We start from the raw sequence: 17,583 nt of genomic DNA on the forward strand, positions 1-17,583 counted from the left end.
TACGAACTTTACGAGGTCGTGAACGCCTTTTACAAGTTGAAATCTCGTAATTACGGTAATTACGATATGCCGTGAATGCTCCTAAAGACAGCACAGATAAAAGACAGAGAACTTTTGTAGTTTTAAATTAAATGTGAGAAAATTGCTGTTGAAGGGGACACATCATCCTCTAGTACTCAGATTGGCACTCAAGCAATATAATGTTTTCAATAATTTATTTTTTACATAATTTCATTTGGTCTCCATAAATCCTGAATAACTGGCTACAATCCTCTGTCTGAATCATATTGCACAAGCAAATGACGATTAAAAAAAAATAAAAAATCCAATCTGATTGGATTGGCTGGCTGGCTTTAGGCAAGCAGGTTCAAATCAGTTCAATGGGAAACAAAGTTATGTTTATGTTAATATGTTGTGTTCTCAGGCTCCCAGGTGTTTTACATTTATTTCCCAGGCTGTTACAATGAGGCCTTTAGATTTGCCAGGTTGGCAAGGCTTGTGTCATCAAATTTGGTGCAATCAAAGTGGTTGTTTGAGGCAGCTGGTGCCATTTTGTATGTATTTTTAATCTATTTATAATACAGTTTTATTAAATGATATTAAACTGTCAGTATATATATATAGATATATATATATATATATATATATTTATTTATATATATATTTATATATATATATATATATATATATATATATATATATATATATATATATATATATAATTGTACAGTCCACCACTGCTTAATTGTACAACAAATCTCTTAATTGTAAAACAAAACCTTGTGCATTAGGTGTTGAGCGGATTCTGATTAACTTACTGACAAGTTATTTGGCACAGAGGTCCTTTTGCGTTCACGCGCTCAACAGAAATGATTGTGATTGGCTACAATGCTCAATGCTTGTAAAAACACGCTGTAAATAGAACGTTTGACGCACAAAGAGTGCTCAAACAAACACAAACTAGAATGTCTGGAATCAGCATCTATCAGCGGGTCACGAATATACCTTTTACTCGGTACTCCAGTCAACAACCAGTATTACTGGTACGTTTGACAACACAAGAATGTATCAAGCTTTTCTTAGTTAGCAACTGGAACCAAGTGTGGTGGAGCTTATCAAAGGATCACTTATGCCAGTTTGCCAATATTAAACCACCTACATGAGAAAACAACTGAAGTATATCTGAAACCGTGAGTTGGACTGTCCAGTTAACATTCCCACTTCTTTTGTTTACCATTATATGCAGTAAAAGCTGAGAAGGAGTGAGAGACCGCAAGGTTACAGGCAGCTTTAAAGGGCACTTTGTACATGCATTCTTGTTAGGCAAGCAAAATGGTTTTCATTTTATCCCTTACTACTTCATCATCATCATCATCATCCCCAGAAAATGTTCCTCTGGAGTAGAGCGCTTAATGACTTTTTCAGGCCCAACTTATCCTCTCTTTTCATTTGTAATGCTTTTTGACTCACTCCGGCGGGACTGGAATGAAAGCAGTGAAATGACAGGGGTAAAAGCCCACATGCAAAGTTCAGACGGTCATTGGCGCCCACAGCGTCACCTGCCCGCCACGGCTTTTTGACAAGTGGGTTCAAAGCTGAAATGTATCTCTGCCCGCTACCGCAACCGGTCGGGAGAGTCTCGGAGGAGGAGAGAGAGCCAGATATATATAGAGAGAGAATTCCTCTCTTCTGGACTCAAAGATCTCTTCCACATCCAGATTTTAATGGTCGGAAACAGCAAGACAAAGGGCAATTAGATGAAAATCAAGCCCTTGTGAGCAGACCGGGTCTTGGCCAGGGGTTTTGTTCTAGGTGATGGCGGTTTAGAGCAAGTTTGGGTTTCCTCCCAATGTGAAGAAGAGATTGAACTCAAGAGAAAAGAAAAAGAGACAGTTATTTACAATCTTTCCTGGCCCTGGATGTTATCATTATCGCTCTTTAGCTCAGTAGGGGATGAAGAGCTACCTGGCTGCCCTGACGTCCCGTCTGGCAAACCGCTATTTACCGATGGCAGCCGCTGAGCCAATGCCATAGATAGGACTCATTAAGGGGAAGTGATGCGGAAGAGACAGGGGTGATTGTCCTGTTGGAGGCTGTGCACTCAGACCGAGAATAAGCTCACCTGTCAAAGTACGTATCTCTTCCTGTATCTGCACATCACGCTGCTAGCGTCGACATAAGTGGGTGGAATCAGGCAAAGAGGAAAAGTAGATGTGGGAACCGTGTGCTCCGCCCATGACCAGCTTGACTGACAGGTGCTGGCTGAACTCCTATTGGTCCAGTTTTCTCACTTCTACTTTTCTGTGATTAAGCATGATTTGGGCTGATGAATGGAGGTAACTCAATTAAAATCCACACTGCTCATTAAGGAATTCAACGTTGGTTTAGCAGCATTGTTGAAGGCTGAAAAAGGTTACCTGCTGCTCGAAAAACTCAAATCTCACAGGAAATAAGAAATGACTGTGTTTGCCCTTTAAGGGTTACAGTGAAATGAAAGTATTCACTGACAGTAACTGAACATCTAGTTGCTCTCCGTCTGAATGGGATTTTTCTTATAGACCTGCCATGTTTTTTTCTTCTTTAGTTGATAAATTACAATATTCATCGTCAGGAATATACTGCAAGTCAACATCCAGTCAACATTATTAGTATTTACTAATACAATGAAATTACATGGCAATAATGTAGTGACCAAAATAATAAATCAAAACAATATTTGAGTTTCTTTAAATAAAAAAACAAAAACAAAAAAAAACAACAACAACACTAAAGGCCCCAATATATTTCAAGCAAAATCGAAGAACAAACTGGTGTGACGTAATTTCAAACAAAAGCAGGCCAAATCTTTTTGTTCGCATCCAGTTCGTTTCGGGAGTTTGGCTGGTAAACACCTTTAAACTATGTAATAGATTATCTAATAGGTGGGTGTGGCTCTGAGGCTCCGCCTTCTTTGACGTGGAAATTGTCTCAGGTTAATTTCTTCTGTTCTGTCCCTCGAGGACAGATTTTCCACCACTCTCTGGTCAACTCATCTATTATGGAGATGCAGTTCCTTTCTGTACCTTCTGAGTTTTTCACACTATATTTTAAATATTTGATCTATTCTGTGGAGAGTCATACAAAGCATTTCACTACAGGTTGCAATGTGTATGATTGTGTATGTGACCAATAAAACTTGAGCTTGGATGTAACTTTGGCTTTAACACTTTTTTAAAAGCCTTTATATATAATGCATTATAAAGGTATTCATAATGTACGTTGTAATGCATTATATCTCTTCATAAATAATTGTAACCAAAGTTAAAATGCATTATAATATTTGCAGACTCCTTGTTACATTTGAAATTGGTTGTTTGTCATGTGTTTTAATTCATTATAATTTCTAAAGGTGTGTTTAATTATAAGTATTATAATGTATTAGAACTGTGGTTACAATTATTCATGAGACCACAGAATGCATTATAAGGTGCATGCAAGGCATTAAAAATACTTTTATAATGCATTATATAAAGACTTAAGTGTTACCATAACTTTCTAAAGGTACACTGTAAAAAAATTATATGATTAATACGTTTTGACAACATGTTTTTACATAGCTTTTAATGTACAATATGTAAGATTTGTGTAATAAAATACCCCAAAATCACTTGCACAGTGTGATATATTTCAAAAGTTCCCAAAGATTTTTTATTTCAGAGAAATTCCAATTTTAAATAATGGCTCGTCCCTGGTCATTGTCGCATGTCAATGACGTAATATCCGCGTTATCCCTGGTTTCCGCATAGTAACCATGGCGACAGACGTGAACAACTGCGTTACGTCTAGCGGCACGCTCACGCTGTTGTTGTTTCATTCAAACATTATGGACCGTGGCAAGCAGACTTTGGGACAAAAGGAGAACTAAAATGAGGATCAATATCAGTGTGGCGTTTTTGAGATGACGAGAGCTCCACGTCTGTGACTAACTTCCACTTGGCAGCGCTTCACAATCACGACTTGACAGAGACGCCGCTCTTGCATGTACTTTATTAGACAGGTGAGCAAATGTACATAAAACTAATCGATGTTATATAGCTCTACATGATGTTAGAATATGATCAGTATGTTAATGTTGATCTAGCTTACTGCTAGTCTCATACAGACAAACTAACATATAGAAATTAAACACACCTGATCAGCTAATCAAGTCCTTCAGGCTTATTTGAAAACTGCAGGTGTGTGTGTGTTGAAGCAGGGTTGGAACAAAACTCTCCAGGAACTGAGTTTAACACCTGTGGTTTAGACCAAGTGAAACAGCGCTGTGTAACCCCACAAGTTTCATTCGTCTAATAAACTGACCTGTGTGAGTATTACTTCAGCACTTTCGGGTAGTTCGGTAGAATGAAATGTCCTTATTCCTTTATATCCGCGGGACTCGCGTGTGGCGCTGATATTTGTCTCTCACTTGCAATCGCGCTCTGCTTCATACCACAGTCATGGTAACAACATTAAAAACATGTATTCACTCATCCATAAACATTATTAGATCCTTCCGCGTGATGGCAAATTCCATAATTCCGCTTATGCGTCATCAACCTACGCCTTTGTCATTGTAAGAGGTTAGCGACCCCTAGCGGTGAAAAAAATTACATATTGTAGCTTTAACTCATCAAAATAAGTTAAAGGTCCCATTCCGTGGATTATTTTTATTATTTAATAATGTTTCCAGGGGTGCCCTTATAATGTTAGTATGTTTTTTAGATCAAAAATTGTTATAATTTAGAAATAAAAGGCATATTTCCTAGCCTGATTTCATTCCCTGGTTTGAACACTCTGTTTGAAGGGGCGTGTCTGCTGTGAGACTTCAGTGTAAACACCCACTGCTGTGATTGGCTGACATGCTTGCATATGAAATATCTGGCATTACATGTGGAACTATCTGGAAAACTTTTACTATTACAGCTATTATACGGTTTTACTATTACAGCTATCTGGATTAACGAATCGTGAGAAGTTTTTTAAGTATTTAGATCTATTACCATTACATAAAAGGTTGCAGTGATGAGCATTGAGCAGATGACAGCCTGTTGATCGCGTGAAAGATCTTATCATTGCAACGCAGTTTCTGCACTCTCACTAATGATTTCACCAATGCAAACATGAGGTATATAAATACAGTAAGAGCTTCGCTGTGCAGTGTAACAGCGTCATTGATTTCATAACGAGTTTTGGCAAGAGTCCAGATAAACTCGCGCTGTGTCACCGACAGCAGCTTGGGCGATTGGAAAGGGATTGTTCTTTGATCGCTTTCTGTATATTAATCACAGTTTAAGTAAGATTATTTTCATCCTACTAAGAGAAACGAACGATGTGAAGAGTGATCGCTACTTCCATATTAAATCACTTACCGCTTGCTGGAATATAGTTGAAATTGCCCCCTTCGTCAGTATGAAACGCTGAGAGAAGTCTGCTTGATATTATTCCAGGTTAGAAAAACAGTCCGTGGTGAAATGGACAGAGCAAGCTAACAACTTCGAATTAAACTTTTGCGGTATCCGATTATAGATAAACATCAACCACGTCTGTTGACATTTCGCCATCAATACGCCTGTGTTCCTGTGGGCGGAGGTTACGGTTCTAGTGACATCATTAAAGAAGGAAGTAGAGGGGTGTAGTCCAATCCAGCCGTTTTTTGTAGTCAACTTCTGTTAAATAAAATATCTCGCTTGGCATTGAACTTTGAGCTTTATAATTTTACAGATATTATTTATACTCTAACAACAACATTACACACTAACTAAAGTTTGAAACATGGGATCACATTGAACGGGACCTTTAAGCAATTTCAACTTTTTTTGTATGTTATACAAGATTCAACTAATTTAAGTTGAAATGACTTAAAAATTCAAGTTGATTGTACTTACAAATTGAAGGCAGCAACTTTGTTTACTGTGTATACATGTAATTTTGCTATTTAGAGTAATACAATAATTGTATAAAAAAGATGCAGTATCTATTCATTTTTAATTGGACAAAATGCAGCCAGTAAAGAAGGGACCTTTCTCTTCATTTGCATGTTTGTCTGGTCTTCCTGTTCTCCTGAAGGATGCTGAGTGGTTGATTTCCACCAGATCAGACAACATATGGTTCAGCAATGAGCACTAGTGCAGTCTGGGCCCTAGTCATGTCTCATGTCTCAGTAAAGACAAATCCCTCGGGGTCCTCTCGATTTTGCTGGGGGTTTTTTCTCGCTCTCTTTTCCACTCTGCTTGTGTTTTTACCTGGCCAAGAGAGAATAACTAAGATTTAGAAAGAGACGGAGTGTAAAGAAGAAGGAGAAAAAAATGACAACAGTGTAAAAGAAGGATGCTGGAGCAGAGAGAAGCCCATGGATCAGGCAGGCGGCTGTTGTCAGGGGAGCGCAGGGGAAGTATTGATTCGGAAAGATGAGCCAGCGGGTAAAAGAAGCTCAAGGATGTCTTCACGTCGCTCTCTCACTTTCCTCTGCTCTCTCGACGCCTCTCTTCCTGCACCTTAGACAAAAGCCGGTCTCTACGAGGCGATTTGATGACAAGCCCTGCGCCAGTGTAGACATGATGCTGGAGGTCTGAGCGCGAGAACCCTCACACACATAATAACAATAGGCTTTCTAAGCATAAACCTGGATAGAGTTACACCGGATGATGCTTGAATTCTGTCATTTTCTTCCTGCGGGAACATTTAGACCTTATTTATTGAAGATAAATGCAGTGAGGTGGTTGTTAGGCGGTTCCAACTCAAAGAGCCCCAAAATATCTTTGATATTCTGGTCTAGGGATTTTTTTTTTCTTTTTCTTTTTCTTTTTTTCTCTGTTCGTTTTATGTTTATCTTGCATTGATAGGATGTTCTGGGTCTCAAAATTGGAAAGAGACTGCATCCAAATCCCTCTATATAATATCAAATATCTCTAGTTATGGCTCAAGACCCTCTTTCAATGTACAATACTGGACAAAAGTGATGTTTTAAAATATTATAAAAAATTGTCAGTTGTTCAATTGTTTAATAATTGTTTAATTAGGTGACAACACAATGAAACATGCCAAATTGTGTAGACATAATTTTTGGCCAGGCTGTAATACAAAGACGTTATGAACACATGCAAAAACAAGAGAGAACCAACAAGATCTATGCTTGTTTCTGTGAGCTTTTTGTTTTTCTGTATTTTTATTTATTTTTTGCATATAAAATAGCACCTGTAGCTGTAGTTCACCCCTTTTTTTGCCAAATAATTTTCGCATATAATTGTGTCCCTCATACTTAAAATATATAAAATACTTTCCTCATATTTTGGTGGTTTAATTGAACTTGTAGGGTCATTAAACATAAATATCCCCTCCGGACATCACTTTTAGCCGCTGCCACACTACTTTTAGCCAAAGTTTTTTGCCCAATTTTTCATCTGCCAGGCGAAAAATCTGATTGGTTAGAAAAGCAATAGCACACCTCTTCTCAACATCTACGTGATTTGAGGTACCATTCATCAAACAGTGAGTTACACACCAAAGTTGAATGAGTAAAACCTACGATCAATAGTAATAGTGTTGTTTTCTTCCAATAATAAACAGTTCTAGTAAAATAATTCAATAGCCTAACTGTAGACTGTTTATGTTTCCTAAGCGAGTTAGAAATCAGAGACCATGCTATGACTTTGATGTAATGTGTGGACGCAGGTGTGCATATACTGGCTCATCTAAACTGATTTTAGAGCAGGGTCTGTTTTAGAAGTGTGTATTTGTCATATTTGCATGTGCTAATCAGGCATATTTCATCTAAAAACTTCACAAAAATGAAAGAAGCCAAATAGAGGATCATGGATGAGTGCACAGGTGCCCGTGATGCATTTCATGTAGTGCTGAAGCCAGTGTGCCCTGGGCTGTAAGACACTTGAGGGCATGCAGCCAAACAGATGGTTATGAGTTTAGTTAAGCTCTGATAATTCACTTACACTCTTCATTGGACACACATGCATGGATAGACTCTTCATGTGGGCTGTTGGGTAACCTGAATACCAGTTTTTATATAATATGATATAATGTGTTATATTTTAAATTTAATGTAATATTCTTTTCATTTATTTTACATGTACTAACATTCAAAAGTTTGGGGTTGGTAAGATTTAAAAAAAAGTTTTTGAAAGAAAAATGCAGTAAAAACAGTATTGTTTTGAAATAATATTACAATTGTTTTTAAATATATTTTAAAAATGGAATTTATTCCTGTGCTGTTTTTTCAGCATCATTACTCCAGTATTCAGTGTCACATGATCCTTCAGAAATCATTCTAATATGATGATTTGCTGCTCAAGAAACTGTTTTATGGAAACAAACTTTTTTTTTTTAGGATTCTTTCATGAATTTAAAGTACAAAACAACAGCATTTATTTAAAATAGAAATCTTTTGTAACAATGCAAACGTTTTTACTGTAAATTTTGACCAATTTAATGTCTCCATGCTAAATAAAAGTATTAATTAAACTTTTTTATTAAAAAAATCCTACTGACCTCAAACTTTTTAACACTATTTTACATATTTTACATATATTACACATATATAATGGATTTTCAGAGAATATTAAATATATTTTTCTGCCACTTTCTCGGGTTAATATACATTTATCTTATATATATATATATATATATATATATATATATATATATATATATATATATATAAGAAAAAGAAAAAAACAAGTGAAATGTATTCAATAAAAGCAACATGTTTATTGTGTGTCATTTAAGTCAAGTTAGATAAATTATTATTATTTAAATATTATTTTATTATTTGTATTTAGGATATTTAAAATGGTATATGTATATTGTAAAATGACTTTACAAATACAAATGAGTAATCCATTTTTATTATTATTTATATATCACTGAATCAAAAATTTTATTTCCTATTTTTATTCTTTATTTGAGTTTTATTCTTGTTTTAAGCATAAAGCTCAGTAAAATAAAAAATAAAAAGATAGATAGATAGATACTGTACTTAAGCTCTCTGGGTTTTCGATTTTCACCTAAGTTTTCTGCTCTGAGAAACGGCGTAGAGGAGCAGCAATCTTCTTTGGGGGTCCCTACAGTCCATCAACCCGCCATGAAGAATAACTGCACTCCCAGCCTTTGTCAGGCTCTCTATTTCAACACATCGCCAGCGCCTCCACCGGGGCCATCAAGCTCTCATATGTTTGTATCCTCTGTCTAACCCGCAGGTGTAGCAGAGGTGATCGTGTTGGTCGGAGGAAGGCAGGCGGTGGGCATGAACCAGCGCTCCCTGACGGCTGTCACCTGCTTCAACCCTCAGAACAGCAAATGGTATCCTCTGGCCAGCCTCCCGTTTTACGACCGCGAGTTCTTCAGCGTCATCTCCGCCGGGGACAATATTTATCTGTCAGGTACGTCAGATTTTGGAGAGAAGGTCGTATATCAAGCGCTTGCAGAATCTGTGGTCACTTCCCAGACGCGGGCTGTTTCTTGCAATGATCTGATGAAGCATTGGCGTTGCGGCGTACATTAATCACTGGATTCTACCGGCCTCGCTATATCAAAACAGCTATTGGTTTCCATGCCAGATAAATCCGACAAATCCTTTATCACTTGAAGGTCACGTTTCTGTCCAGCTTCTAGTTCCTCAGATTGTATTACAAATGTTGGTGACTGCGCTGCATCGGTAAACAGTTTAGATGAGTGTAAATTTATGCCCCAATTTTTTTCCGAGCATTTTCAACATTGACTTTGTGCAATGTCAAGCCATGATGGTGTGTCGTCTTGTTTCCAGGTGGTACAGAGTCAGGGGTGACAGTGGCAGATGTGTGGTGCTACATGTCACTTCTGGACAACTGGAACCTGGTGTCCCGGATGACTGTCTCTCGCTGCAGGCACAACAGCTTGGTGTATGATGGCAAACTCTACGCTATTGGAGGACTCGGGGTGGCTGGAAACTTGGACCATGTGGAAAGGTAATTTGTTCTGCTGTTAACTAGCTGGGGGGAAATACATTCACAGATGCATCGTGATGGTTTCTCAGAAGATTCATATTGCAAGTTTAAACTCAAAGCTGGAGTAAGCAGCTTTTTTTTTATATACTAGCAGATATTAGTTATGTATGTGTGTAAATATGTTTGTGTGTGTTTTCATTAAGTTTAGCTAAAGGGATGGTTCGGAGTAAAATCAACCTGGGGTCCTTTGCACCATGACAAATTGGAAAGTTTGTAAGTACATCAGGAGTTTATTTAAATAACACTTGCCTGACGGCTCATGCTACCGCTAACCCGGACGTCAAGGTCACTTCCGTGATTTGGGGAAAGCACATAAAAGTCCTGGCAGAAAGCGATGCAAAATGTTCGACCAAGGGAAAAAAGGCTTCTGGGGGGTGTTTGGCTCGAGGTCATGGTGCAAAGGACCCTAGGTTGATTTTACTCCGAACCATCCCTTTAATTTCCTTTTAGTTACTTTAGAACTACAGCTTAAACTAACCGTAGAGTCTCCCATGTGTTTCAGTGAATGTTTTACTTTATTTCAAGTTTTAGTTTTAGTTGACGCTGGATACTAGCAAGCATCTATTCTTCCTTACTTCTATAGGTGGATCATTTTGGTCTGTTGCATGTTTACAATGCGATTCACATTTGAGTGATTGTGAGTGAAACAAGGAGCAGTTTTGTATTTTTTTTCTCCCTAAATAACACGATAATCCAAGTAACTAATATTTTACAAATATGACATGATTAAAGGGATAGGTCACCCAAAAATGAAAATTCTGTCATTAATATTCGGAGAGCTTTCTGTCCCTCCACTGAGAGTCTACGTAATTGACAATATGACGCTTCCAAAAGTTCATAAAGAGATCGTAAAACTAATCCATATGAATCGAGTGATTTAGTCCAAAAATTTCTGAAGAGACTCGATCGCTTTATATGATGAATAGATTCGATTTAGGGTTTTATTCACAAATAAATGTTAATCAACTCACACATCACTTGTGATAAAAGGAAGTTCAAATATGTTCGCTTGGCGAGCGAGAACCAATGAGGTTCATTCTCATGTTACGCATCACATTTGAGCTTCAGCCAGAACCAATGAGGTTCATTCTCATGTTACGCATCACATTTGAGCTTCAGCCAGAACCAATGAGGTTCATTCTTATGTTCATTCTGGTGTTTAGGAGGTTTACATATTCCAGGCCTATAATAATAATAGTGCAAGTGAACAAACAAGCAAAGATAACACATGAGAATATTCATGCAAAAGACAGTATACCTTAGTTTTGTGAAAGACAATTGAAATGTTGAACAAAAATTGCTTACTGCACCTTTAACTGATCTTTTTATCTGTACTCTATATCATTCTGGTGCTGTTACAGAGAATGCTGGGAAATAGTCAAACAAGCCTACTTATGCACCAGCTGAATAAGTTGTATTTTTCCAGCAAGCTTTCTTGCTGTTCCTCAATAGCAATGCATAAAATGCGTACTAAATCAATTGTGCTGTCAACACTCATAATTACAACTTGTGATCGATATCACTTTGCTTCCACAGTGTTTCCTTAATTAACACTCGGAAAGTCTGGCCTGAAGAAAATCCAAAGTTTCCCACTTATTATGACTTGATGTTGCTGCATGTGTGCGCTGAGCTCCTAAATACGATCTTTCCGACGTGACTTGAGCGCAGCAAAACCTTGATCAATTGGCTATGTGAAGCACTGCATTATGGGGACAGATACATTTCTCTCCTTATATCTCCTTATGCGAATGTGTTTAACCTCTTGGAGCGGGACTGCGAAATGGTCTGATGCTCCAATTGTGGGCGGCACACGAGGGCAAGATTAAATGGGGCAATCAAAAAAACATTATGGGCTGTATTAAAGGAGCCCGCCGCAGCTCATTACTAGCCTGAAAGGAGCTCAGGAGTCCCTATCAGTCTGGCAAAATGAAAACCTATAATTTGATATTTCTTTTCAGTTGCGTCCATCAAATTATGATGCAGCAACTCCCCCCCTGACACCTATGAACTTAATAACCAAGACCGTTCCCTTTCCCCACCAGAAATGAGCTGTATATGATCATCTTATAGAAATTGTACGTGTCTGTACGAACTGTATACTTTGTTAAGCTGATGAGCATCCCTCACCCAGCGGAGCAGTTCAACCTGTACGTGCTGCATATGAAATCGATATCGTAACCCATCTCCTCACCATTATCTTCTCATTATTGACACCAGGCATGCGAGTTCAGCTGAACTACTAGCCACAGGGATAAACATAGTTTTGCAAGCAAATAGCATGATATTTGGGTTTTAACAACCTCAAACACCTCGACTATTTGATTTGAGTTTGCACAAGTGTACATGCGAGTGTTGTGTTGTAGTTGTTGTTGTTACGGGGTCTGTACGACACTCCTGTACATGACAGTGTCTGAGCGAGCGCTAGGATCAGCACAGACCGACTCTGAAGTATTAGCGTCTCTCCCAGACGAGTGAACGCTCTCCACACGCCACCTCATTTTACTTCCCTGTCATGGAGTCATTTACGGCGTGTCAGCGCTAAACTAACACCGAGGTTATGACTGAGATGTGGACGGTGTGTGTTTGAGAGAGATGCTGTGCTGCTGTAATAATGTGCTGAGGGCTGTTTAATGATATTTTGATGTTGGGTGCAGCTGCGACAACTAATTGATCATCCTAAATAATAATCATCAATTACAACTTTCATTATTGATTCGTTTTAAGTATTTAAAATGTAAGTACAGTAATTTCAGTGTTATATTTAACATATTTAAGTTGCCAGCCACTACCTGCGTTTTTGATCATTTTATATTGTGTTGTATGGATATCTGAACATGCAATATCTCAAAAGAACATACGTTTTATTCTAGCTTCATGCATTTTTCTTAAAAAAAGCAACATTTTGAGCAAAGAGCTGAGAAAAATTGTGTTTTTGTTAAAGACTACATGCAGATTGGATTGATGATCCAACATAAATGGAGTAGATTGAGTCCATCAACACAACCAAAGCTTCACAGTCCTGTAGCTCGTCCTGGGTCGACATTTCATTCAGTAACATTGGGCAGTTTTGATTTATTTTCTGTTTAATGTTGATGATCGCGTTATTTTACATATGCATCTGCTTACATATCCTACTGTATGCTATCGCTTGTTCCTGCTTTTTCACGTGTGTTTTGATCAGATTAAGAGCGTGTGCTCTTTCAGAAGATGTGTCATAGCACCCCCTACCTTATAACAGTGAAAATGTCATCATTGGCGGGGAAAGAGTTAATATTTATATTAATTTTACATTCATATATTAGTATTTTTATTACATATTTAAATGTATATTAATTTATTATCATTAATAATTAGAATAAATTATTTATAATAAACATTTATTTCACTAAATTTTATGTTAATATAAAATTAAACTTGACATTTATATATTAATATCATATTGATGTAAAAAAGTATATATTCCAATTTTCATTATGTATTTATATTGATAATTATATTAATCATTATAACTACAATAAATTATTTATGAATTTTAATATATATATATATATATATATATATATATATTCACATTTAATTAAATTATAACTATTATATATATATATATATATATATACACACACACACACACACACACACACACACACAGTATAAGTATATTTACTCAAGTATATATTACACACACACACACACACACACACACACACACACACAGTATATGTGTGTGTGTGTGTGTGTGTGTGTGTGTGTGTGTGTGTGTGTGTGTGTGTGTGTGTGTGTGTGTGTGTGTGTGTGTGTGTGTGTGTGTGTGTGTGTGTGTGTGTGTGTGTGTGTGTGTGTGTGTGTGTGTGTGTGTGTGTGTGTGTGTGTGTGTGTAATATATACTTGTGTAAATCATAACTCTGTTCCCCACATGAACCATCCAAAAGTTCATCTTTGATGAAAAATATAGTTTACAGAGTATAGTTCCATCTTTTTCGCCCTCCTTCAATCTCCAACCGGCCTTGTTTGTGTCCCACCATCTGTCTTACGGTACGTTTTCATGCGCTCAGCCATGAAATCATTCACGCTTAGAAGCATGTCTTCAGTAAGCCCTCTCTCACGGCGACTGTTCGCTTCATTTCTATCACCCATCAGGCGGCTTCTGTCCCAGGGTCACGCTACTGTGTTTTTCCCACCACAGTGTGTTGTTGCCATGAAACAGTGTGTTAAGATTTAATTTTTGCTTTTTGTTTGTCCACAGGAAAACTGTTAAGTGGAGTTGATTGCTATTCCCAAACAAATGAAAGCAATGCTTCCCCTTATAAACTCCATTTTCTGTTTAATGAGCTCATATAGATAATACAGCGAAATGGCTGTGGAATATTTTATATAATTGCTGAGTTCATTCAGATAATGAGTGCAACAACACAGAGCATTAGAGCAGAGATCGGAGCGTGAAGCATGACCTCATGCGCTCCACTCGTTTTTAACACTATTAAAATGAACCTCTGCTTCTTGATTTCCGGCGTTGTTTGTACAGCTGAGGCTTCGCATTATTGCTTGGTTTGTGTGGTTTAAGCCCTTGTGGTTCTTTTGTTTGCTTTTTAAATCTTTTTAATTCATAGAAATGAGGTGAATCCCTCCGCCTCCCTCCACTCCCATTATATCCTACAGATTTCATTTTAAAATAAACTTTTTATATTAAAATAATAAATATTTCAGGTTACTTTAACTGTTCGCCATTTGTCTCTATCCTTTTATCCTTCACTAGCTCATTTTAAATTCCCCTGAAGTGTGATAAATTAATTTTTAAAGTGCAATTACTTAATATAGTTTCTAAATTAATATGAGCTCATTCGACTGCATTCATAATGATTATAGAATGATTAGCAAAACTGTGTAATAGTTTTTAATGGAGTATACAGTAGCATGTCACACTGCAGGACATGTCAACAGTATATAATGTGTATGTGTTATTTGGGATCAAACAATTATATTTATTGTTGTAAATATGAATAATTCTGTTTATGCGTTTATTTATTGGTTATATATGTACACAGACACAAAAATATTTATTTATACACTTTATTATAAAGTTGATCAGATCACAACTCGGATTATGCATCCTGAAAATATAAAATATTGGGTTTTACAACTAGATCTAAGTTGTTAATTTGTAATATTTGACTGTGCCAGTAAATAAAAAAATCCTTAAAACAAGATACGTGAAAAATAAAACTGCATAAGATATTAATACTGGTTTTAATAGATTGTATCTTGAATATAAGTGTATTTTTTCTCACTGCACTAGCATGCATAATTATGAATATCGTATGTATTGTCGTTTCTAATGAACATTTAATTTGCTTCAAGGATTTGAGTTTTTGCATAAGTATATTTACAGTAGTGTGCATGTGCAGATTATTTTCCCAGTGAGAAGTGTTGTTTTTTCAGTGAGACTCTTCAATGGTAGTCCCATGATAAATATACAGTGAGGCTGTACTCCATTAGACACCATCATAGGTGTGACAAATGAATGGATGGCCAGGAAAAGCCAGTGCCTCACGGCCCTATCTCACGGTCGCCTGGGCCCAGAAAAGCGTTATGCTCTGAGATGAGAGATGCCCCCCTGAGGGTCCATTCACTTCCAGTCTGTCCCGGCCAATATTCAGCATCCTTCCACAGAAACGCTTTGACAGTAATCCTGTTCCTATTGTCCTGTAACCTGAAGAAGCTGTCAGGTCCTTCAGTGCACCCTACTGAGCACACACACAGTGTGAGGTTAGAAACACTATTCCACACAAATGGATGCAGAGTAGACCTCGGACACATTTTGAACCCTTTCCACCTGTTTTCTGATGGCAGCTGCTCGTTTCATTTTAGCTAAGGGTCAGAAATGAACGGTTGCTTTGGGGGGAAAAATTACAAAAATGCCCCTTAAATTCAACATAAGTGGGAAAAAATGCCCCTGCATAATTAAACTAAAACTATGACAGCTGTCGCAATTAGAGTGAGATGTGAAATTGAAATGAAAAGTGTTGATTGCAGCTTACAAATGTGGCATCAGATTTTTTTTATGTATTTTTCACAGTGTTGAGCAAAATAACCAATTATGCACATTTCTGTTGAGCTTATGAATGCAATGGCCAATCAGAGGCTTTTACATAAGTCACCGTGGTAAACGCTGGAGTGCACGCGCTCACTGACTCAATTCTGAATCTGCACTCTCACAAATTCTCTCATCATAAAGGAAGTGCAGATATTTGATTTTAGAGTATGTGCACTTATGTGTACTTGCCTAAGAAAATACTGGATAATATAAGGTATCTACATGGGTTAGGTTGAGGGGTAGGTTCAGGGTTATTACCTATTTATTACCTAGTTATATAATAAGTACATAGTATGTAAATGCAAAACAGGACTGTAAAATAAAGTGCCACCTTTATTGCTTTTTTACGCATCAAGACTTCACGTTTGCTGTCTTAGCAGCATGAAAACCAAATGGTTATTCAAACTGTAAATTAATTATAGAAAGTGCAACACGTTCTCACTCCCAACTCGTCACATATTTACGTTTGGTCAGGACTCCTTGGCATCACTTTTTTAACGCTTTATTTTTCGACATGCACTTCATTGTGTTCAGTTGTTTGTCATATACGTCAGATCAAGGTGCATATAATTCTTTGAATTTGTAAAAGTAGAAATGATTTTATAAATATTTATACTTTCATAGATATTTTGGAGCACCTAACCCTGCACCCCTAAACCTACCCACTTTTCAACAATATAAAACACATAACAGGTCAATAAAAGTACAGTCACAGGCATTTATTGCAAAAACCGACTCAAAAAAACTGTATAAAAGTATTACAAACACTCGTTCTGCATTCCAAGTCTTCGGAAGCCATACGATTTAGATATTTATGTGATGAACAGAGTGGAATAACCACGCATAAACTTTAGTTTCTCAAAAATACAAACATGTACATACATATTGCTCACATTCTATATGTTTGTGCTGAATACAGTGTAATGAGACTTTAACCATCAATATTTGTAAAAGCACAAATGTCAAAAACTGGCCCAAAAACACCCTCAGACCCCAGAGGGCTAAGGTTTTAATCAGTGAAAAACACCCCGCTCCGTCTGTACACCTGAGCATGACGCAGTCGTTTACAAGACACATGAGAGCCAGTGCTATTTCACAGTGAAAGCTGACGCAATGCTTCTTCGGGTGGCAGTTTTTGAATGTGTGTTCAGGATCTGAGCTTTACAGTGGGGAATGCTTCTCTGTTCCTCACACAAATCAATCATTTGGCCTTGAAACACTTGGAATATTTGTACTTTTTGAATAAATTGTGATTGTAGTCTTATCTGCCTGTTATATCCTGTGTTTTATATTATATAATATACAAATGGCTAGGTTTAGGGGTTGGGTTACATGCTCAAATATGTCTAAATAGTGTAAATAAACAAATAAATGGAAATAAAATGATTATGGCTGTTTAAATTCTCGTTCTCATTGAAAGCAATGAAGTACCCTGTGCGTTAAAAAGTGGCGCCAAGGGGTCCTGACCATATACTGTAT

General features: G+C 37.1%; 1 protein-coding gene across 4 annotated transcripts in view; it reads left to right on the plus strand.

Moving 5' to 3' along the window:
• klhl29 (kelch like family member 29) overlaps window positions 1-17,583 on the plus strand; it is a 275,637-nt gene that overhangs the window by 235,641 nt on the left and 22,413 nt on the right. For all 4 annotated transcript variants that reach the window (XM_082148568.1, XM_082148567.1, XM_082148569.1 and 1 more), the window contains 2 exons: window positions 9,228-9,410; window positions 9,794-9,974. In XM_082148568.1, the coding sequence (XP_082004694.1) occupies window positions 9,228-9,410; window positions 9,794-9,974 (364 nt within the window). The remainder of the gene's footprint in view (window positions 1-9,227; window positions 9,411-9,793; window positions 9,975-17,583) is intronic.

This window comes from Leuciscus leuciscus (assembly GCF_965113295.1).
Source record: "Leuciscus leuciscus genome assembly, chromosome: 19".
NCBI lineage: Eukaryota > Metazoa > Chordata > Actinopteri > Cypriniformes > Leuciscidae > Leuciscus > Leuciscus leuciscus.